The 24,264-nt window shown below is 44.1% G+C and overlaps 1 protein-coding gene across 1 annotated transcript in view; it reads left to right on the top strand.

Moving 5' to 3' along the window:
- SMARCA1 (SWI/SNF related, matrix associated, actin dependent regulator of chromatin, subfamily a, member 1) overlaps positions 1-24,264 on the top strand; it is a 163,888-nt gene that overhangs the window by 52,049 nt on the left and 87,575 nt on the right. The window contains exons 3-8 of the mRNA XM_056539097.1: positions 8,513-8,679; positions 10,878-10,978; positions 11,768-11,868; positions 12,485-12,664; positions 13,612-13,767; positions 17,698-17,829. Coding sequence (XP_056395072.1) covers positions 8,513-8,679; positions 10,878-10,978; positions 11,768-11,868; positions 12,485-12,664; positions 13,612-13,767; positions 17,698-17,829 — 837 coding nt within the window. The remainder of the gene's footprint in view (positions 1-8,512; positions 8,680-10,877; positions 10,979-11,767; positions 11,869-12,484; positions 12,665-13,611; positions 13,768-17,697; positions 17,830-24,264) is intronic.

The raw sequence follows: 24,264 nt of genomic DNA, 5'->3' as shown, positions 1-24,264 counted from the left end.
TTTCAAAAAAGGCCCCCGCTATCGTCCAGAAAATTTCCCTCAGCTTGTTTTCAGAGCGAACAAGTAATAGCAATAAAAAAAACTACTTGGCTGCGTTATTTGGGGTCCTTTAAATGTGGACACACAAAATGTTCATGTTGTAGTGTAATGTTTAATTCTACATTTGTGAAATCCTCATCAAATGGGGAGGTTCACAAAATAAAGCAGTACATAAACTGCAACACATCTGTGGTGTCGGGGTGTGAGGTGCAGAGTAGATGCAGGGCAGATGTTATGGTCCAAGGAGCAGATCGGAATAAACCCTTCTTGTCGTAACGCCAGGGTGTGGTTTAGCCTTAACCACCCGAAGGTAATACCGCTGATCCTGGGTTAGGCAGGGGCAATGAAGACACCAACGCCAGATTAAGGATAACGACAGATTTACTGAGGCAAGACAGGTAATCTAGTCTTTGCAGTACAGCCAAATATCCCAGGGAGGTGACCAGTGACACAGGGGGACCTCGCAGGCTTGCTGAAACTTCCAGTAGTTAGACTGACTTTAGTGCAGGCCACGGTGACTACAGATGAACTTGACTTGACAGAGATGGTGACTGACAATAAGATGACTTGACTTACTGATGACTGACTTGTGGCTGCAGGACTTGAGGCTTGAGGCCTCCAATGCTCTGGACACAGACACTGGAACAACTTGACTGCACTGTTAGCAATGTGCTAAGAGAGAGAGAGATAGAGAGATCCCAGCCCCTCCCCTTGTTATATAGGGGGGCTGTGCAAGGATCCCATAGGTAACAAGTGCCTCCTGCATAACAATCATGTGGTACAAATATTAAAGGGGTACTCCAGCGCTTAGACATCTTATCCCCTATCCAAAGGATAGGGGATAAGATGCCTGATCGCGGGGGTCCCGCCGCTGGGGACTCCCGTGATCTTCCACGCCGCACCCCGTTATAATAGACTTGCATTGAGGGGGCGGAGCGTGATGTCACATGGGGCGGAGCCATGTCGTCACTATGCTCCATCCTCGTGGTCGAGATGGACTCAGCCTGAGGACCTCCAGCGGCTCCGGAAGCAGCTATAGGTGGGTGCTGCATGATAGATCCCGGGGGTCCCCAGCAGCGGGACCCCCGCGATCTGACATCTTATCCCCTATCCTTTGGATAGGGAGCTGGAGTGTATACAGAGTTGCAGTGGTGATCTTGCTGTATTTTTAATACACATATTCTTTGGTTCTCCAATTATGTTTTAAATATCATAATAAAAGTTAAGTTTTATTAGATAGGGAGGCTGCACTTTCTAAGGGGTCTTATACCCCCACCTGGATTTTATCCAGGTGAGGGGTTTGGTGTTTCAATATTATTTAAACCCCAGCATCCCTCCTGGGCATTTGTTGTTACTTTTATTAAATTCTATGACTCAACTGCATACAAAGGCTTGGAGAGGGGGAATTATGATTGCACTGCCCTAATGGGTGGACATATTGTTTCACCTTCACTATAAAAGATTAATTTGTATGATTAAGGCCCTTTTGTAGGGCAGAAACGCGTCACTTGTGTCTACACTGTCCAATGTCCATGTACCTAAGGTGAATATAAATAAAATTGCATAGTTGGAATGGGAATTTGCTGCTTTCTACATTTGCATTGGTGGAGTCTACACCAGTCCGTGCGTAATAGGACACTGGGGGAGATGAAAAACAATACTAACTTTCTATAGAATGAAAAGTAGTCACAAAACTGTATGGGAGGTCAGAAATGAGAGAGAATCTTTGATCTGCTTTGCAGGTACAGTGAGGAGGCAGAAAGGCACAGATTGCAGGTACCCAGCCCTCTCATACACATAGCAGCAGCTAAGCCCTGCCCCCACTTCCTGCGTTCTATCCGAATTCCCCTAACAACAGACAAAGAGCAGCAGTGTGTAGCGAAATGAGACACCTAGTGGCCAAGATATTAGGGATTTTTTTTTCTGTGTTAAAGAGTCATATTTGTTAAATGAAGTTACAAATATGTTAGAAATCATATATCAAATGGAGGCAAGTTGTTTAAAAACACTGTAACCATTTTAGTTATCAGTGACAAATAACAGGAACAAATTGGTCCTTGTTATAGAGGCATGATATCACAGTTAACATAAATAGTAATCTCACAGAGTAGTGCCTGTCAGGAACCGGACTGGTAAGTGGTAGTGGATCCTCTGTGTCAGTGAGGCGATGACGTGGGCCGTACCAGGGGACCGGTTCTAAGAAGTTACTGGTTTTCACCAGAGCCCGCCGCAAGGCGGGATGGACTTGCTGCGGTGGTAACTCCCAGGTCGTATCCCCTGATAGTGACTCGACTTCACTGACAGCTGAGATAGGCGTGGTACACAAGGACAAGGCGAAGGCAAGGTCGGACGTAGCAAGAGGTCAAGACAGGCGGCAATGGTTCGTAGTCAGGGGCAACGGCAAAGGGTCTGGATACACAGGCTTGGGATACACACAAAACGCTTTCTCAGGGCACTAGGGCAACAAGATCCTGCGAGGACAGGAAGGGGAAGTGGGTTTATGTAGTGTTTGGTGGTAATACACTGATTGGGCCAGGCACCAATTAGTGGTGCACTGGCCCTTTAAATTTCATAGAGCCAGCGCGCGCGCCCTAGAGAGCGGGGCTGCACGCGGCGGGACGGAGCCGAAGAAGGACGGGGCAGGTGAGCAGAATGGGATGCGACCCGCGGGCAGGCACGTCCCACCGTGTGGATCGCATCCCCGCCGGGGGAATCAGAGCAGCGCTCCCAGTCAGCGAGTCTGACCGGGGAGCTGCGAACAGGAGATGAACGCCGCGAGCACTCCGGGGGAGGAGAGGGACCCGGAGCGCTCGGCGTTACAGTACCCCCTTAGGTCTTAGGCATTACCCCCTTAGGTCTCCCCCTCTTTCTGGAACCTAGAAATTTATGAATTAGCTCCTTGTCGAGAATATTGGCCTCGGGTTCCCAAGACCTCTCTTTGGGGCCACAATTCTCCCAATCAATAAGATTTTTTTTTTAACCCGGACAAAATTGGAGGCGAGAACAGGAGTAGGAACGGTGACCTTGGGGGAATAGCGGCTAAGTATGAGAGGTTTGAGAAGGGAGACATAAAAAGAGCTGGGAATACGAAAAGGAGGAAGATGGAGCTTGTAAGAGACAGAATTGATTTGGTTTTGGATTTTAAATGGACCGAGGTAACGAGGACCCAGCTTGTAGCTAGGGACACGAAACCGTATGTATTTGGCAGAGAGCCACACTTTGTCACCAGGGGCAAAGACAGGAGGAGTTCTCTTTTTATCCGCATGTCTCTTCATGCGAGAAGAGGCCAGTAAGAGCAACTTTTGAGTCTCCTTCCAGATAGAGGAGAAGTCCCGGGTTAATTCATCCACGGCAGGAACTCCTGACGAAGTGGGAATGGGGAGGGGGGCAGCGGGTGATGGTCGTACACCACAAAAAAATGGAGATTTGGAGGAAGACTCAGAATTTTTGAAATTGTACGAGAATTCAGCCCAGGGCAGAAGGTCGACCCAATCATCTTGACGGGAGGAGACAAAATGTCGCAAGTAGTCACCAAGAATCTGGTTCACTCTTTCCACTTGTCCTTTGGATTGGGGGTGATAGGAGAAAGAGAAATTCAATTTGATCTTTAATTGATTGCAGAGTGATTCTCCAAAATTTAGAAACATATTGAACACCTCTATCCATGACGATATGCGTGGGAAGCCCGTGAAGACGAAAAATCTGTAGAAAAATTGCTTCGCCAACTGTGGCGCAGAAGGAAGGCCAGGAAGCGGGACAAAATGAGCCATTTTGGAAAAACGATCAACAACCACCCAAATGACAGTGTTGCTATGAGATAAAGGAAGGTCAGTGATGAAGTCCATGGCTCTGTGGGACCAAGGCTGTTCAGGCACAGGAGGAGAAAAAGTTTTGGAGAAGAAACTGCAAGTGACATTTTTTCCCTTAGCGTTTTTTTTGGAGAAGGACAGCTCCAGCTCCCACTGAGGAGGCGTCAACCTCAAGGAAGAATGGCTTCAGAGGATCTGGCCTGGACAAGACTGGTGCAGAGGCGAAGGCGGCCTTAAGGCGAGTAAAAGCTTCATCCGCTTGGGGAGGCCAGGACCTCGGATTTGCATTTTTCTTTGTCAGTGCCACGATAGGAGCAACGATGGTGGAGAAGTGGGGAATAAACTGACGATAGTAGTTGGCGAATCCAAGGAAGCGCTGGATAGCACGGAGTCCAGAGGGGCGTGACCAATCCAAGACCGCGAAGAGCCTGTCAGGATCCATTTGAAGACCTTTTTCAGAGACCAGGTATCCCAGGAAAGGAAGACAGCTGCGTTAAAAAAGGCATTTTTCAAATTTGGCATAAAGATGATTTACACAAAGGCGCTGGAGCACTTGACGGACATGGAGCCGGTGTTCCTCTAGATTGGAGGAAAAAATTAGGATGTCGTCTAAATAGACAACAACGCAGGTATACAGTAAGTCCCGAAAAATTTCATTGACAAAATCTTGAAATACTGCAGGGGCGTGGCAAAGTCCAAATGGCATGACGAGATACTCGAAGTGGCCATCTCTGGTGTTAAAAGCAGTTTTCCACTCATCTCCTTCTCGGATTCTGATGAGGTTATAAGCGCCCCTGAGGTCAAGTTTAGTGAAAATTTTTGCTCCACGCAGACGGTCAAAGAGTTCCGAGATGAGAGGCAGAGGGTAGCGTTTTATTACTGTGATTTTATTGAGGCCACGATAGTCTATGCAGGGGCGTAGCGAAACGTCCTTCTTGGCCACGAAGAAGAACCCCGCTCCGGCTGGAGAAGAAGGCTTCCTGATGAAACCTCTCTTTAGATTCTCCTGTATGTATTCAGTCATGGCCTTAGTTTCTGAAGCGGAGAGAGGATAAATTCTGCCGTGGGGCGGTGTGGTACCAGGGAGCAATTCAATAGGACAGTCGTAGGGTCTATGTGGTGGTAAGACCTCCGCCTTGTTTTTACAGAAGACGTCAGAAAAGTCCTGATAGACCTTTGGAAGGCCAGACAATGAAGTAGCGACGGGGACTTGGCTGGTTGGTACTGACTTGAGGCAACGTTTGTGGCAGGAAGAGCCCCAGGATTTAATGCCCCCAGTGGTCCAGTCGAGGGTAGGAGTGTGACGCTGGAGCCAGGGCAGGCCAAGAAGGATGTCAGAGGTACAGTTAGGCAAAACAAAAAATTCAATTTTTTCTTGATGGAGAACACCAAAGGTCATGAGCAAAGGTTCAGTGCGGTAACGCACGGTGTAGTCCAGATTTTCTCCGTTTACAGAAGAAATAAAGAAGGGTTTGATGAGACGGGTAACAGGAATGTTGAATCTGTTGATAAATTAGGCTTCAATAAAGTTTCCTGCAGAACCTGAGTCCAGGAAGGCCACCGCAGAGAAGGTGGAAGTAGGGAAACCCGCACTGGAATAGTCAGGCGTGGAGAGGATGAATTCACACCTAGCAACGCCTCCCCAGCGTAAACTAGGTGCGTGCATTTCCCTGACGCGGAGGGCGAATAGGACAGTCCTTAAGGAAATGTTCAGTACTAGCGCAATACAGGCACAAATTTCCATTTCTGCGGCGAGTCCTCTCTTCTTGGGTCAGGCGAGACCGATCCACTTGCATAGCCTCCTCGGCCGGAGGCACAGGAGTAGGTTCCAAAGGATTCTGGAAGAGAGGTGCCAAGCGAGAAAACAGCCTGGTGTGAACAAGATCCTTTTCTTGGCGGAGCTCCTGGCGTCTTTCCGAGAAACGCATATCTATGCGGGTGGCCAACTGGATAAGTTCAGGCAAGGTAGCGGGAATTTGTCATGCGGCCAGAACATCTTTGATGTGGCTGGATAAACCTTTCTTGAAGGTCGCGCAGAGGGCCTCATTGTTCCAAGCTAGCTCAGAGGCGAGGGTGCGGAACTGGATGGCGTATTCGCCCACTGAATAGCTCCCTTGGACAAGATTCAGAAGAGCCGTCTCGGCAGAGGAGGCCCGGGCTGGCTCCTCGAAGACACTGCGTACTTCGGAGAAGAAGGACTGGATGGAAGCAGTGGCAGGATCATTGTGGTCCCAAAGCGGTGTGGCCCAGGACAAGGCCTTTCCAGATAGTAAACTGACCACAAAAGCCACCTTAGACCGTTCTGTGGGGAACTGGTCCGACATCATCTCAAGGGGCAGGGAACATTGGGACAGGAATCCCCATCAAATTTCTCAGGAAGAGACAAACGGACCCTGGGGGAAGTAGCGGCAGCTCGAAGTGGAGGAGATGCTGGAGCTGGCAGAGGAGATGGTAGACGCTGTGGAGGCAGAAGCTGCTGGAGCATGGCGTCCAACTGCGACAGCTGTTTTCCTTGTTGGGCGATGTGCTGAGACTGCTGGGCAACCACAGTAGTGAGGTCAGCGAGACTTGGCAGCGGCACCTCAGCGGGATCCATGGCCGGATCTACTGTCAGGAACCGGACTGGTAAGCGGTAGTGGATCCTCTGTGTCAGTGAGGCGATGACGTGGGCCGTACCAGGGGACCGGTTCTAAGAAGTTGCTGGTTTTCAGCAGAGCCCGCCGCAAGGCGGGATGGACTTGCTGCGGCGGTAACTCCCAGGTTGTATCCCCTGATAGCGACTCGACCTCACTGTCAGCTGAGATAGGCGTGGTACACAAGGACAAGGCGAAGGCAAGGTCGGACGTAGCAAGAGGTCAAGGCAGGCGGCAATGGTTCGTAGTCAGGGGCAACGGCAAAGGGTCTGGATACACACGCTTGGGTTACACACAAAACGCTTTCTCAGGGCACTAGGGCAACAAGATCCGGCGAGGACAGGAAGGGGAAGTGGGTTTATGTAGTGTTTGGTGGTAATACACTGATTGGGCCAGACCCGCGGGCAGGCACGCCCCGGCGCGCGAATTGCATCCCTGCCAGGGGAATCAGGGCAGCGCTCCCGTTCAGCGAGTCTGACCGAAGCGTTGCGAACAGGAGATGAACGCTGCGGGCGCTCCGGGGGAGGAGAGGGACCCGGAGCGCTCGGTGTTACAGTGCCCTTGTAAAAACCTGCATTTCCAGTAAATATTTGTAGTATATGGCAGCCTGGTGCTTGTGATGGCTGTGCCTGTAGGCTATTTTGCTCCCGGTGCATGCTCTAACTTTCCATAGATTGTTTTGGACCAGAATAATGGGGTGAATTTATCGAGGGATTAAGAAAAAAGATGTAGTCAAATATGTTTTTGCAGGCGCAGTGGTCAGGAATTTATCATTGCAACTTTTTCTAAAAAGTCGCACAAAAAATCCTAAAGGAGTCACCATGCAAAGGGACCATTTAATACATTTGGTGCACATACACATTTCCAATGCCACAAATTAAAGGTGTAAAAAAAAAAAATCACCTATATGGTACAAGACTACAACTCTCAGCATGCCCCAACAGTGAGGACATGCTGGGAGTTGTAGTTTTGGGAATTGCTGCCCTAACATGTGTCTCTCTATATGACACACAACCACAACTCCCAGCACGCCCTGAGTTTTCATAAATGTGTATTAGCCTTTTCCCTCCAAAAAATAAATGACCTTCTTTTCCTATTTTGTAAATAAATAAAATAAACATATTTGGTTTTCCTCATTATGGAAATGTCCGAACTATTAAAATAAAATGTTATTAATCCCGTGCGGTGAATGGCATAAACGTAAAAAAAATACCAAAGCCCAAAATTGCAGATTTTCGGGTTACATCACATCCCAAAATCTCGCCCAAAGAAAGTGACCAAAATGTCACATATACGCAAAATGGTGCCATCAAAAACTACAGATCATGGTACAAAAAATGACCCTCTTTCAGCCCCATATACCAAAAATTAAGAAAGCTAAAGTGGATCAGCAGAGGGTCAACAATGCAATACAGCAACACGCAGCACTTGACACGGCCACTTTCAAACTGAAAGGAAAATTTACAGTGCTGAGGACATTTACCCTTTCTGTGTATTGCTCAGACATATTTATCATATGCTCTGCGCCATTTCATAAATTCGACGCACATCAGCACTTTCACAGCTAAAACTTATTGACTGTTAAACACGTCTACCACAGACATTAATGATAAATTCCCCCAATATCTTTTCAGCCTCCACCGAGCTCAAATAGGTCAGTATTTAAAAGAGCCAATCACTAAAAAATTGGTATATTTTACAATGGCGGGGACATACAGTTACATACTTTAAAACATTTATTAGACATATACATGAGCATGTGTGCATAATAAATTCAGTATAAATGCACCCCACAATTATTTATTAATCCTGTTTTGCAATAAAGGAAATGTATAAAGCAGTTACTTATTGGTTCATCTTTGTTTACTCCTTTTATGTCTACACTTAGTTACATTCTGTTCTGTGCACATGATAATATAGGAAATGAAATCACTTGAATATTTGACAATAGTTTCTAGTTTACTAAATGTTTGGTCAGAAGCATTACTTTGATGCTGGAAATAATGTAATTGAATTCTTTTTATATTGTAGAAAACAGATCGTTCTAAAAGATTCGAGTTTCTCCTGAAGCAGACGGAGCTTTTTGCACATTTCATTCAGCCGGCTTCACAGAAATCTCCAACTTCTCCTCTCAAAGTGAAATTAGGACGCCCCAGGACAAAGAAAGATGAAAAACAAAGTTTGTTGTCTGCCGGAGAGTATGTAAATCGCTTCTCACATTCTTTCATATCTCACAAATGCAATTAAACAGAATGTACACAATTTTTCCAAATATTAATGTTTAAATTCTGTTTATTAATGGTATAAAATCCAATAGAAAAAGAGAAGAAAACAGAGGTGGCACTATCTGGTGCGGTTATCCTTTTATAAAATTGTAAATGGTCAGGATGAGGTAAAGGGTGCTCACCTTATGGTGTGCTAGCCGACGATATTGTGTCCTACTAGGAACAGTAATGAACAATGTGATGTAAAGTGGTTGGTTTGGCAAAACCCTTCTAAAAAGTTGGCTTGTAGCACTTACCAGGGGATAACTAGTTTCAAAAGATCTATAGAATGCTGAACTTATTGTAATAGTGTGCAATAAAATTACAGGGACAACATGTTTCTAGAGGACAACTTCTCTCTTCATCAGATCCAAGTTACATCGAAATAGTTAACGTACATTCATATGTACATATACAGTGAGGCAGTTAGTTTTTGTATTCTGGCAGGACGGAGTATAACCCTGTGGCAGATGGGACATCACTACATTCATGGGGATCACTGGGTGTCAACTGACAGTGTCATGCAGTAGCATCCGATAGGGACAGTGTGTAAGTAGCAGTTTGCAATTGCAACAGCTGATCGGGGCAGATGCATATCAGGTTCAGGGAGTTTAGATACACCTAAAGAGTAATACTGTCACACATTATTGACTTGTAGACCTGATCTTGTGTGTGATAAAATATATTGCTGGCCGATATATTCCTGGACCTGAAGCTGCTGCGTGGTGACCCACCGAGAGGCTAATTGCTGAGACAAATTACTCAGGTCGGTAATCCCCTAGTGAGCTCTACAGCATCTCAAGCTGACTTTTTAGAGGTGTTTTGCCAAACCACTCACTTTACATTGCATAAAAATAAGAAAAAATCTCAGCTGCTGGCTATACACAAATGTCAGCTGAACCTCCCAATGGTGGTAGGATCGGTAAACGATCTAATGTATGTTGAGGGGTCCTCTGAAGATGTCAAGTGAATTGGATTTTCACATGCTTGATACTGTTGTTCTTATGGGAGACATTCCCCTCCTAGAGAAATTTACAACGTCTTGTTCCTTTCTTCCTACTGAATACAACTGCATGTTTGGCTAAGCTGCGCATTCATGTGTAATGGGAAAAACAACATTTACCCACTTTAAAGATGTACAGGTATACACCAGTTATCAAGAATTGGATAGGAGATAAGGGAGTTCAACCTCTGCCCCCCCCCCCCAATCACCAGCACGGAGCCGTTCTTTTACTGCAGAGTGTTCCAGCTCCTGTCTACTGAGATGAACTGGTTTTGGCAGTGGCGGGCTGTTCAGTCAATCACTAGCCACAGCGTTGTCCCAGCTCAGCCTGTAACTGGCTAAGTGGCCTGTCACTGCAGAGACCAGTTCATCTCAGTAGGCAGGAGACGGAGCATTCGGCAGTATGAAAAGGGCCCCATTCTGAAGATTCTAAAGACCCCTTGTAATCAGACACTTATCCCCTATGCTTAAAGGGTTACCACTTTAATTTGTTGGGTCAGCAGCTATCACATGCTTTCCCTCCATTAAAATACACTTTAGTTGATCTTAATGTTGTTTATTTAGATAGAAAGGGGTTGCCTTATTGCTGAACTCCTCTGGTTCCTCTCTACAGAAATTCAAGAGGAGTGTCAGCCAAGAGAATGTGTTGTAGCTATACTCCTTTAAAAGATAAAATTCCTGAGAATCGCATACATTTTTTTGTCTGCATTCAATTTTTATGTTTAAACTATACGCACTTCATGGACATGTTGAAGATGCCCCTATTGAAAATGGAAGCGCAGTATTTTCCATCAGTCAGAGACTCTTTAGCCTCCACAATGATAATGCTGTTCTTCTGTTACTACACCAGGAAATATCCCCATTGTCCTTGACCTAGAGATGAGCCGCTTCCCAATCTAGGACTAGGATTAGGACCTATTGATAAATGGAATGATGACAGAGAAATGATGCATAGAAACTTCTAAGAATAGATAGTCTAGAATGGCTATTTTATGAGGAATACAAACACTTACTGACATGTCATTATCTCTCTCTCTCTATATATATATATATACTGTACTTTATGTGGGTAGACACATAAATACCACTAATGATATGTTATTCTTTCTGTGTATTTTCTTAAATGTAGCAATCGACATCGACGCACAGAGCAAGAGGAAGATGAAGAATTGATGTCCGAAAGCCGCAAAACCTCCAATGTGTGTGTGCGATTCGAAGAATCACCTTCTTGTATGTTATACCTTTAAATGCTAAATAGCTTTGTAAATAAACTTGGACTGCATCATGACTTATATGCTAGTTACATAACTCTGAAGTTTATATCTATCCATTGTTTTTTACTTATTCAGCAATGCTTTGTATATAAAAGAGCAATACAATTCATGTCCCTATATCCCACATCATGTTCAGATTGTAATATTTTAGGTGGGCCACATTTATACATTATGGCTGACATTTATCACAGTTTTTTTGTGTCTAAAAAAAGGCATAAAAAAGGTGCAAGCAGGGTTTATTTGCACCTTTTGGTTTACACATTTCTGCTGATTTTGAATTGCAATCCACTGATTTTGGCAATTCACATGATATGGAAGGGTTTTATGAACTGCACCTTTTTGTGGAAAGGCACAAAAAAGGCGCAAAGCCACTGAAAAGTCTCTAAAACTGCACCAGCCCAGACTTAGCTTAGCTTTTTAGTGTATGTAAAGAGAGAAATTTCAGAAAATGTGACCTGTACAAAATGTATCAAATGCTATGTGATCATTTAATAAATTTGGTGCTCCTACACATTACCAGCACACAAAAAAGGTGTAGAAAAATGCTTCACTTACATCTACAATGAAAAATGACAACCTATATGCATATCATCATCTCACATGTATTAAATATTCTTAAAAGCCCTATATTTTTTTTTTTTTTTTTTAGCTCCGTCAAAAGCCGGAGAAGCCCTAAGTTTTTTTTATATTATTAAGATGTTAGTTTTTCATTACTTTTTCTCATTTTGAAATCTTTGTCCTGCAGATGTGAAATGGGGAACACTGAGAGATTATCAAGTCAGAGGCCTCAACTGGATGATCTCACTGTATGAAAATGGCATTAATGGTATATTGGCAGATGAAATGGTAAATCCTATTTATAGCAGAGTTCTATTGTGTATTTATGTCAGTTTAAGGGGTGTTCCGACTTAGAATACTTATCTTATATCCAAAGGGGGGGGATGTCTGACCACTGGGAAGCCTCCTGCCCCGATATTGAAAATGTCCACCTCGAAATGTTGCAAGTCCCACATACATGCCGACCCTTCATTCATTGTCTATGGAGTTGTTCATGATAGCTTAGCGCTGTACTCCAGCAGCTCCATAAAAAAGGAATAAAGCGGCGGCTCGCATGCACGACTTGCAACTTCATTCTGAGGTGAGACTCATCTGCATGTTTTCAGGATAGGTGAGAGGAGGGGTTTCTGACAATTAGCCTCTATAATGTGAATACTGCAGACATCTACTGAATATAAAGCTATATGCAGCCATATTGGCCATAGAACAGCCTTTTGGATGTATTTGTACTGTATAATTCAGTTCTCCAATGAAAGTAGCTTTGTGAACATTTCTTAAGAAAATAGTTTAAAAAGTTGGTAATGGCGTTGCTTCACACCAAAACTGTCAGATCATTTTTTTCTCTTGTGACATTGCTGTACAGAGTAGGATCTGTTTTATTTTGCCTGTTCTTGTCTCATTTTAGGGATTAGGTAAGACATTGCAAACCATTGCTTTGTTGGGCTACCTTAAACACTACAGGAACATTCCAGGTCCACATATGGTGCTGGTACCAAAATCCACCCTACACAACTGGATGAATGAGTTTAAACGTTGGGTGCCATCACTTTCCGCTGTTTGTCTCATTGGTGACAAGGATGCACGGGTAAGTATGAATATATAGGAGCAATGTGCACAACTTTTCTGTATATTGATATATTGCTATTAGAGGAATTAGACATAAGGTATAAACTTAGCTGTCAGCTAAATGCTTTTCCAATCGCCCTATATACACAAATGCTTGAGTGAGCTGAACAGTCATATGTTCTGAATGGAGAGAGGAGAAGTAACTTTCACTGTTTTTCTCAGTGCTTATTTTCCGAAAACAAAAGAATCAGGCAATTCAAATCTAGAGTGCTTGATCCTTCTCTCCCCTGACATCATGTCTTAGAGAAGAGTTGGGAGGTCCCAAACACATTAGAAAGTCAGTCTATCCCACAGATTGCCTTAAGTGGCTCAACTAACTGACTTGTTAGTCTTGTCACTGCAGTACTATACAATATATTTGTAAGAAAAGACATGACAGTACCCTAAAAGTTAGCTCTATAGTAGCCACATTTTTTTTTAATAGGGGATCTACTTGTAGAGTTTGAGGTAGATGATCCTTCTGTAGAACCGTGGCACAGATGACATATGGAGGATGACGCTGCAGCAGATTTTTACATACTGCTTTTCAATGCTCCTAGTATTAGTGGCCACATACAGTTAATTATTGCTCCTCGTCTAGACTACCTTACACTATGATAAACTGTAATAAAAGTATACTATGGTTTCAGGTACGGTCACAAAACCGGATACGGGGCAGAAATGAGCCGACCGGAGTCACTGTTTGACTCCGGTCGGTTCATTAAAGTAAATGGATTTCAACACCGCTCCGACTGGGGTACGGGAGTTCCCGGTTTTCCCCTGCCCCAGCCGGATCCGGCAACCATAGGCTTCAGTCGTGGTGTGAATGCAGCCTAATACTGAATAATCCCAAGTCTGCTTTTTCATTAAAATCTAAAATGTGTTGCTTCTTCAGTTCAAGGTGTTCTTGTTTCTTATGTAAACCAGGCTGCTTTTATACGAGATGTCATGATGCCAGGAGAGTGGGATGTCTGTGTTACCTCCTACGAAATGGTCATAAGGGAAAAATCTGTTTTTAAGAAGTTCAACTGGCGATACCTTGTTATTGATGAGGCACACAGAATAAAGAATGAAAAATCCAAGGTCAGTTGCCTGAATGTATGCTTTATAGAGACAGTGCGGTTAAGTGTACATCAGAATTTGTCTGTAATTTACAGCAGGCTGTATTCTCTGAACATGACCTTCTACATGTCTTGTTTTTTTCTTTTCTTTATTTAGAGCATACACTGGAAAAATCTCCTGATATACCCCGACCAATCAAAACTTCTGACATTTCTCTATGAAATGTCAAAAGTAGTTTTTTTAATAACATAAAAACTTTTCACATCATATGACCTATCCAATAACTAGATTCCATAATAGCTTGTGTGTGATGAATGCTTCTGTAAAGCACTGATCTTGAACATGTGGCTCTCCAGCTACTGCGAAGCTACAACTACTAGCATGCTGCATCTGTTAGGTCATGCCTGGAGTTGTAGTTTTGCAGTAGCTGGGAAAAAAAGCTGGGGATCACTGTTGTATGGCATCATCACAAACATCCATCATCCATAGACTATTATAAGATCTATTAACAATTGTTTATTTTCCCGTACATGGAATAGCATAGGCTACAACACTATTCCATACTTCATCTGTTACTTTTACTGACGTATACCAGCCATACATCAGTGATATGTTACAGTATACTGTACACAGGCTGGACTGGGACGGAAAGAAGGCCCAGACATTTTAGACTAATCAGCCCATTTCAGTCATAGGTGTGGCTATGTGAAGGAGGAGCCACAAAGGGGAGAGGCCAAATTTCGGAGACCAATATTACTAATAATTCCATGAAATATTATTACCATACATAATGGCACCATACTGTTCCTGACCAAATCCTTTATACTGAGACCAATAATACCAGTATAAAAAGAGGAAATATTTCCCCTATACAGTGACTATATAGTGGTCGATATCAGCTGTACAAAGGCTCTGCAGACCATATAAGTGATTACATACAGTTACAGTGGGGATCAAAAGTTTGGGCACCCCAGGTAAAAATTTGTATTAATGTGCATAAAGAAGCCAAGGAAAGAAGGAAAAATCTCCAAAAGGCATCAAAATACAGATTAGATATTTTTGTAATATGTCAACAAAAGTTAGATTTTAATTCCATCATTTACACTTTCAAAATAACAGAAAACCAAAAAATGGTGTCTGCAAAAGTTTGGGCACCCTGCAGAGTTAATATCTTGTACTGCCCCCTTTGGCAAGTATCACAGCTTATAAAAGCTTTTTGTAGCCAGCCAAGAGTCTTTCAATTCTTGTTTGAGGTATCTTTGCCCATTCTTCCTTACAAAAGTCTTCCAGTTCTTTGAGATTTCTGGGCTTTCTGTCACGCACTTCTCTTTTAAGGTCTATCCATAGATTTTCAATTATGTTGAGGTCAGGAGATTGTGAAGGCCATGGCAAAACCTTCAGTTTACGCCTCTTGATGTAATCCCCCGTGGATTTCGAGGTGTGTTTAGGATCATTATCCATTTGCAGAAGCCATCCTCTCTTTAACTTCAGCTTTTTCACAGATGGCATCAAGTTAGCATCCAAAATTTGCTGAAATGTTATTGAATCCATTTTTCCTTCTACTCATGAGATGTTCCCTGTGCCACTGGCTGCAATACAACCCCAAAGCTTGAGTGATCCACCCCCATGCTTAACAGTTGGACAGAGGTTCTTTTCATTAACTTCTTTTCCCCTTCTTCTCCAAACGTACCTTTGCTCATTCCAGCCAAAAAGATAAATTTTAACCTCATCGGTCCACAGAACTTGTTTTCAAAGTGCACCAGGCTTGTTTATATGTTAATTTGCAAAGTTCAAATGCTGATTTTTGGGATGAGGACATAGAAGAGGTTTTCTTCTGATGACTCTTCCATGAAGACCATATTTGTATCTCTTTACAGTGGAATAGTGTACCACAACTCCAGTGTCTGCCAGATCTTTCTGGAGGGATTGTGCAGTCAAACGTGGGTTTTGAATTGTTTTTCTCACAATCCTGCGAGCTGTTCTGTCTGATATTTTTCTTGGTCTTCCAGATCTTGCTTTAACTTCCACTGTTCCTGATGACTGCCATTTCTTAATTACATTCCAAACAGAGGATATTGACATCTGAAAACATTTTGCTATCTTCTTAAAGCCTTCTCCAGCTTTGTGAGCGTTAACTATTTTCACTTTCAGATTTCTAGACAACTGCTTAGAAGAACCCAGGGTGCTGATTGTTGGGGCAAGGTCAGATGAGTCTGGGCATTTAAAACCTTTGAGATTGACATCACCTGGTCTTCCCAGATGATGATTGAGAACAATCCATGACACTGGCAGGTCTCAGCTTTGCAAAGGGTCAGTGCATGCTATAAATTCTGCAGGGTGCCCAAACTTTTGCAAACACCATTTTTTTGTTTTCTGTTACTTTGAAAGTGTAAATGATGGAAATAAAATCTAACTTTTGTTGACATATTATAAGAATGTCTAATCTGTAATTTGATGCCTTTTGGAGATTTTCCATCTTTTCTTGGCTTCTTTATGCACATTAATACAAATTTTTACCTGGGGTGCCCAAACTTTTGATCCCCACTGTACATCATGTGACGTCATTCACTTTTGTTTCTCTAATCCATCCGGCCAAGACCGTCATGACGATTTCTTCCAGCCACAACTCATCTTTGCAGAACCTGCCAGACAAACATTTTAGGCTCCACACTTTCCCAGCAATTATAATGCCCCTGACAGTCATGAGAACACCATTGGTGTCTCACACAGCTGAGTGGATAGATACGTAGGTTAAGGAAGAATAGGTAGGTCCCCCACATTAAGATGATAGGTTGCTCCAGTAGGTAGACAGGTTGCTTAACATAGTTTACCCAATTATGCAGGTGCCCCAAGTAGGTATGTGACACCTGTAGGTAGCTCCCCCTGTAGATAGCTGCTCCCTGTAGGCAGTAGCTGCCCCCTTTATATTGGGTACTTGAAGGGGAGTTGACCACTTGCTATTTGGTTCCTTAGCAGACTACAGCTTCATATCCAGTTTTAGAAGGTTTACAGAGACAAGAGGAACATACAAATATTTAAAGGAAATCTGTCAACAGAATCACCCGCACTAAACCTGTTACACAGGCTTGTAGTGCTGGTGATCCTGATTAAAACGCTTCTTACCCGGTAAAAAATGGTTCAGCGGTTCTTCAGATATCTATAGCTTTAGTTTTCTGTTATTCCCTGGCTTGGGACCCAGTGGGAGGTGTTATCATCTGGGACTCGGCCACACGTCATTCTAGCTGGGCGGAGCGGCCGCCCGGCTCATGAATATTCATGAATTTATCCTCGTAGTCTAACTCCTTTTTCTAGGTCTGGTGGGGAGGGCTGCGCATGCGCTGCGTTCTGTACACCCGGAAGCAGCGTTCTCCCCCCGGAGAGCTGCGGCCCTATACAAGTAAGAAGACAGGCTGCATGAGTGAAAAGCCAGGGGTGGGAGGAAGGGAGGGACGGAGGGTGTTTTTATTCACAAACTGAAGGAACAAGCTTTTCACTCATGCAGCCCGTTTTCTTACTTGTATAGGGCCACAGCTCGAGTGAAGCCGGGGGGAGAACGCTGCTTCCGGGTGTACGGAACGCTGCGCATGCGCGGCCCTCACACCAGACCTAGAAAAAGGAGTTAGACTACGAGGATAAGTTCATGAATATTCATGAGCCGGGCGGCAGCTCCGCCCAGCTAGAATGACGTGTGGCCGAGTCCCAGATGATAACACCTCCCACTGAGTCCCAAGCCAGGGAATAACAGAACACTAAAGATATAGATATCTTAAGAACCGCTGAACCATTTTTAACCGGGTAAGAAGCGTTTTAATCAGGATCACCCGCACTACAAGCCTGTGTAACAGGTTTAGTGCGGGTGATTCTGATGACAGATTTCCTTTAATAAAATGAACAGGCCTCATTGTTTAGTGTGTTAACATTTGTCTGAACATGCTTTTCTCTATTCTTTAGCTGTCTGAGATTGTTCGAGAGTTTAAGACCACAAACCGTTTACTACTGACGGGCACGCCGCTTCAGAATAACCTCCATGAATTGTGGTCATTGCTCAATTTTCTTCTACCCGATGTGTTCAATTCTGCAGATGTAAGTATTTTTTTCATAGTTTGACTATTCATATCAGTGAGATCATGCAAACACATCATTGTCTGAAGGCTGAAAGTTGCTGTAGTAATGCACTGCCGTCCTGCATAATATATTACATAATATTGGTCTGATAGTTTGAAAGGTACGTAATTGTTACTCTGGGTCCACATATAGTATTTTGGACAGTATTTGGTTTTCATTTTAGGTAATTTTTTTTTTCATTTTGGTCAGTATTTTGGTCAAAACTGAGTGGAACTGAGAAAAAAACTATTCCTGAAAGATTTGCACTAGGGATGCACCGATATATCGGCGGCCGATACATATCGGCCGAAAATAGCTATTTTGGGGAAATGCCGAAACAACAAAAAATTTGCCGATATTGACCCACCTCCCCTGCCCGCCTACAGCACAAGTTACAAACACTGCCAGTGCCAGAGGCGTAGCGTGGGGGGTGCAGGGGGGGCCAGCCGCACCGGGCGCAACATCTGGGGGGGCGCGCTCTCCGGGATAGGAATACTTCTTTTTATGTGCCCAGGCCGGCTCCCGTGTGTGGCTGTAGGTGGGGGCCGGCCTGAGCATATAAAAACTAATACTGTATACTAAATACCAGGGGGCCTCCAGCTGTTGTGAAACTACAACTCCCAGCATGCCCGGACCGGCAAAGGCTGTCCGGGCATGCTGGTAGTTGTAGTTTCACAACAGGACATAAGGATGTCCGCTGGTCACTCACCATTCCCCGGCCAGCGCGCGTCCTCCTTCGGTCCTTCGCTTCTCCGCCTCTATGGTTGTACGCACGGCACGGGACATCCCATGCATACAACCATAGAGACGCAGGAGGACCGCAGGAGAACGCGCGCTGGCCGGGGCCTGGTAAGTGACCGGCGGTGCGTCATCTTCTTCAGTGTTCCGGTCACCGCTCCTCCGGTCCCGGCACCTACTGCTATGGTCCATAGGCCATAGCAGTAGATGTGACCCCGGGCCGGAGGAGCGGTGACCGGATCACTGTGGGGGCAGCAGTACAGACATACAGCCTCCAGCCATACACTGTATATGGCTGGAAGCTGTATGTCTGTGGGGTGGGGGGAAGCTGGCTACTATTGTGGGGGAACTGCTGACCTAATGTGGGGGGAGCTGCCTACAAATGTGGGGGGAGCTGCCTAATATTGTTGGGGGGGAGCTGCCTAATATTGTGGGGGAACTGCCTACTATTGTGGGGAACCTTCCTACTATTGTGGGGGAAATGCTGACCTAATGTGGGGGAGCTGCCTACTATTGTGGGGGAACTGCTACTATTGTGGGGGAGCTGCCTACTATTGTTGGGGAGCTGCCTATTAATGTGGGGGAGCTGCCTACTTTTGTGGGGGAGCTGCCTACTATTGTGGGGGAGCTGCCTATTAATGTGGGGGAGCTGCCTACTATTGTGGGGGAGCTGCCTACTATTGTTAGGGAGCTGCCTACTATTGTGGGGGAGCTGCCTACTATTGTTGGGGAGCTGCCTATTAATGTGGGGGAGCTGCCTACTATTGTTGAGGAGCTGCCTACTATTGTGGGGGAGCTGCCTACTATTGTGGGGGAGCTGCCTACTATTGTGGGGGAGCTGCCTACTATTGTTGGGGAACTGCCTACTATTGTTGGGGAGCTGCCTACTATTGTGGGGGAGCTGCCTACTATTGTGGGGGAGCTGCCTACTATTGTGGGGGAGCTGCCTACTATTGTTGGGGAGCTGCCTACTATTGTGGGGGAGCCTCCTATTATTGTGGGGGAGCCTCCTACTATTGTGGGGGAGCCTCCTACTATTGTGGGGGAGCTGCCTACTATTGTGGGGGAGCTGCCTACTATTGTGGGGGAGCTGCCTATTAATGTGGGGGAACTCCCGATCTAATGTGGGGGAGCTGGCAATCTAATGTGGGGGAATCTAATCTAATGAGCGGAGCGCTGCATTTTACCAGAAGACGGGGAGAAGTCACTTTTGGTTTCGGTATCGCTTTCGGCCGGACATTTTTTTTTTATTTCGGTTTCGTTTCGGTTCTGAAATTTCCATTTCGGTGCACCTCTAATTTGCACTATAACTGAAAGATTTAGACCCACTCCTGACTGTGGCTAAAAAATGCTTACCAAAGTCCTGCTTGTGAACTCAGGCTTAAGGGATAGATGCAACAGGATCCTTGTATCTTATGAAACTTCTCCAGGCAGCCTCTGCATATATATATATATATATATATATATATATATATATATATACCGTATTTATCGGCGTATAACACGCACTTTTTAGGCTAAAATTTTTAGCCTAAAGTCTATGTGCGTGTTATACGACGATACACCCCCAGGAAAGGCAGGGGGAGAGAGGCAGTCGCTGCCCGCTTCTCTCCCCCTGCCTTTCCTGGGGTCTAGAGCGCTGCTGCCTGCCCTCCTCTCCCCCTGGCTATCGGCACCGCTGCCCGTTCTGTCCCCCTGACTTTCGGTGCCGGCGCCCCATTGCCGGCGACGATAGCCTCTGTTGCCTCCCCCCATCCGCGGTGGCATAATTACCTGGGTCGGGTCCGCGCTGCTGCAGGCCTCCGGCGTGCGTCCCCTGCGTCGTTGCTATGCGCTGCACGGCGCGGCGCATGACGTCAGTGCGCCGCAGCGTGCATAGCAACGACGCAGGGGACGCGCGCCAGAGGCCTGCAGCAGCGCGGACCCGACCCAGGTAATTATGCCACCGGGGATGGGGGGAGGCAACGGGGCAGCGGCGCCGGCAATGGGTGCCGCTGCCCCTTCTCTCCCCCCGGCACCGATAGTCAGGGGGACAGAACGGGCAGTGGCGCCGAAAGCCAGGGGGAGAGGAGGGCCGGCAGCAGGGCTCTAGACCCCAGGAAAGGCAGGGGGAGAGAAGCGGGCAGCGACGGCCTCTCTCCCCCTGCCTTTCCTGGGGGTGTATCGGGGTATACACGCGCACACACGCACCCTCATTTTACCATGGATATTTGAGTAAAAAACTTTTTTTACCCAAATATCCTTGGTTAAATGAGGGTGCGTGTTATAAGCGGTGCGTGGGATACCCCGATAAATACGGTATGTATATATATATATATATATATATATATATATATATATACACATGATTTCTTTCATACATTAAGATACTATTAAAGAGATTTTCTCATTTGCACAGATTATCCACTATCTATAGAATAAGTGATCATTTCAGTGGTGATCTGATCCCTGGGACCCCCATCGATCCCCAAAACACAATGCTCAGAAACAATCAGAAAGCCCATAAAGAATTAGTGGAGCAGTGCCTGCACATGCACAGCTTGTGAATAAGGGATATCTTGTCCAAATGAGGAAACCCCTTTAACCATGTTTTTCCGCTGAACCATGCTGAAGGGGAATCTTGGTCCCACCCACACCACTACTATAGCCTTACAGCCTAAAAATAATATGATGTGTAATAATTAACATTTATAATGTAGCCATTCCTCTTTATCAAAGGTAGGATGCAACATAAAGGCTCAGGGGGTATTTGCGTATTTCCCATTTGTGTCATTGGGGAAACAGGCTCCTTGGGTATAGGCTGCTGCCACTAGGAAGTGACATTAAGCATAAAATAGTGCTAGTGCCGCCTGCTTGTCCATGGAAGTGATGGGGAGGTCATATCAGCTGTTGGCTGGACAAAACCATGAACACAATACCAGTTGCTCTTTATGACAGACTTTATTCTTCTGATGTGCATTAGACACATGCAGTTAGAAAACTAAATTGGGAGATCCCAATGATAGGCACTGTCCAATATTTATTTTTCCTATTAATACAGCCTGTGCCTGTTTACTTAATACAAGTATAATATATGAAGAATAGTTAAAGGGGTATTCCAGGAAAACAATTATTTTTATATTAAGTTTTCCACCGGAGTACCCCTTTAACCCCTTAAGGACTCAGCCCATTTTGGCCTTAAGGACTCAGACAATTTAATTTTTACGTTTTCATTTTTTCCTCCTCGCCTTCTAAAAATCATAACTCTTTTATATTTTCATCCACAGACTAGTATTAGGGCTTGTTTTTTGCGCGACCAGTTGTCCTTTGTAATGACATCACTCATTATATCATAAAATGTATGGCGCAACCAAAAAACACTATTTTTGTGGGGAAATTAAAACGAAAAACGCAATTTTGCTAATTTTGGAAGGTTTTGTTTTCACGCCGTACAATTTATGGTAAAAATGACATGTGTTCTTTATTCTGAGGGTCAATACGATTAAAATGATACCATTATTATATACTTTTATATTATTGTTGCGCTTAAAAAAAATCAAAAACTTTTTAACCAAATTTGTACGTTTATAATCCCTTTATTTTGATGACCTCTAACTTTTTATTTTTCTGTATAAGTGGCGGTATGGGGGCTCATTTTTTGCGCCATGATCTGTACTTTTTTTTGATACCACATTTGCATATAAAAAACTTTTAATACATTTTTTATAATTTTTTTTTTAATAAAATGTATAAAAAAAGTAGGAATTTTGGACATTTTTTATTTTTTTTTAGTTCACGCCCTTCACCGTACGGGATCATTAACATTTTTTTTTAATAGTTCGGACATTTACGCACGCGGCGATACCAAATATGTCTATAAAAAATGTTTTTTACGCTTTTTGGGGGTAAAATAGGAAAAAACGGACGTTTTACTTTTTTATTGGGGGAGGGGATTTTTCACTTTTTTTTATTTTTACTTTTACATTTTTTTACATTTTTTTTTACACTTGAATAGTCCCCATAGGGGACTATTCATAGCAATACCATGATTGCTAATACTGATCTGTTCTATGTATAGGACATAGAACAGATCAGTATTATCGGTCATCTCCTGCTCTGGTCTGCTCGATCACAGACCAGAGCAGGAGACGCCGGGAGCCGCACGGAGGAAGGAGAGGGGACCTCCGTGCGGCGTTATGAATGATCGGATCCCCGCAGCAGCGCTGCGGGCGATCCGATCGTTCATTTAAATCGCGAACTGCCGCAGATGCCGGGATCTGTATTGACCCCGGCACCTGAGGGGTTAATGGCGGACATTGCCGGCGGGTCCCTGGCTGCGATCAGCAGCCGGGATCAGCCGTGCATGACACGGGCATCGCTCCGATGCCCGCGGTTATGCTTAGGACGTAAATGTACGTCCTGGTGCGTTAAGTACCACCTCACCAGGACGTACATTTACGTCCTGCGTCCTTAAGGGGTTAAAGGGGTTATCCAGGAAAAAACTTTTTTTTTATATATCAACTGGCTCCAGAAAGTTAAAGTTTGTAAATTACTTCTATTAAAAAATCTTAATCCCTCTAATAATTATCAGCTGCTGAAGTTGAGTTGTTCTTTTTTGTCTGACAACAGTGCTCTCTGCTGACATCTCTGCTTGTCTTGGGAACTGCACAGAGCAGAAGAGGTTTGCTATGGGGATTTGCTTCTACTCTGGACAGTTCCTGAGACAAGTGTCATCAGAGAGCACTTAGACAGAAAACAACAACTTAACTTCAGCAGCTCATAAGTACTGAAAGGATTAAGATTTTTTTATAGAAGTAATTTACAAACCTGTTTAACTTTCTGGAGCCAATTGATATATAAAATTTTTTTTTTCCTGGATAACTGCTTTAACCAATTAAGGACCGGGTTTTTTTCCGTTTTTGCATTTTCGTTTTTTGCTCCTTGCCTTTAAAAAATCATAACTCTTTCAATTTTGCACCTAAAAATCCATATGATGGCTTATTTTTTGCGCCACCAATTCTACTTTGTAATGACGTCAGTCATTTTGGCCAAAAATCTACGGTGAAACGGAAAAAAAAATCATTGTGCGACAAAATTGAAAAAAACAACGCAGTTTTGTAACTTTTGGGGGCTTCCGTTTCTACGTAGTACATTTTTCGGTAAAAATGACACCTGATATTTATTCTGTAGGTCCATACGGTTAAAATGATACCCTACTTATATAGGTTTGATTTTGTTGTACTTCTGGAAAAAATCATAACTACATGCAGGAAAATTAATACGTTTAAAATTGTCATCTTCTGACCCCTATAACTTTTTTATTTTTCCGTGTATGGGGCGGTATGAGGGCTCATTATTTGCGCCGTGATCTGAAGTTTTTAACGGTACCATTTTTGCATTGATAGGACTTATTGATCGCATTTTATTCATTTTTAAATGATATAAAAAGTGACCAAAAATGCACTATTTTGGACTTTTGAATTTTTTTGCGCGCACGCCATTGACCGAGCGGTTTAATTAATGATATATTTTTATAATTCGGACATTTCCGCACGCGGTGATACCACTATTGTTTATTTTTATTTACACTGTGTTTTTTTTTTTATTGGAAAAGGGGGGTGATTCAAACTTTTAATAGGGGAGGAGTTAAATGATCTTTATTCACTTTTTTTTCACTTTTTTTTTTGCAGTGTTATA

This window comes from Hyla sarda, chromosome 9 (assembly GCF_029499605.1).
Source record: "Hyla sarda isolate aHylSar1 chromosome 9, aHylSar1.hap1, whole genome shotgun sequence".
Taxonomy (NCBI): domain Eukaryota; kingdom Metazoa; phylum Chordata; class Amphibia; order Anura; family Hylidae; genus Hyla; species Hyla sarda.
This window is presented reverse-complemented; position numbering and strand designations above follow the sequence as displayed.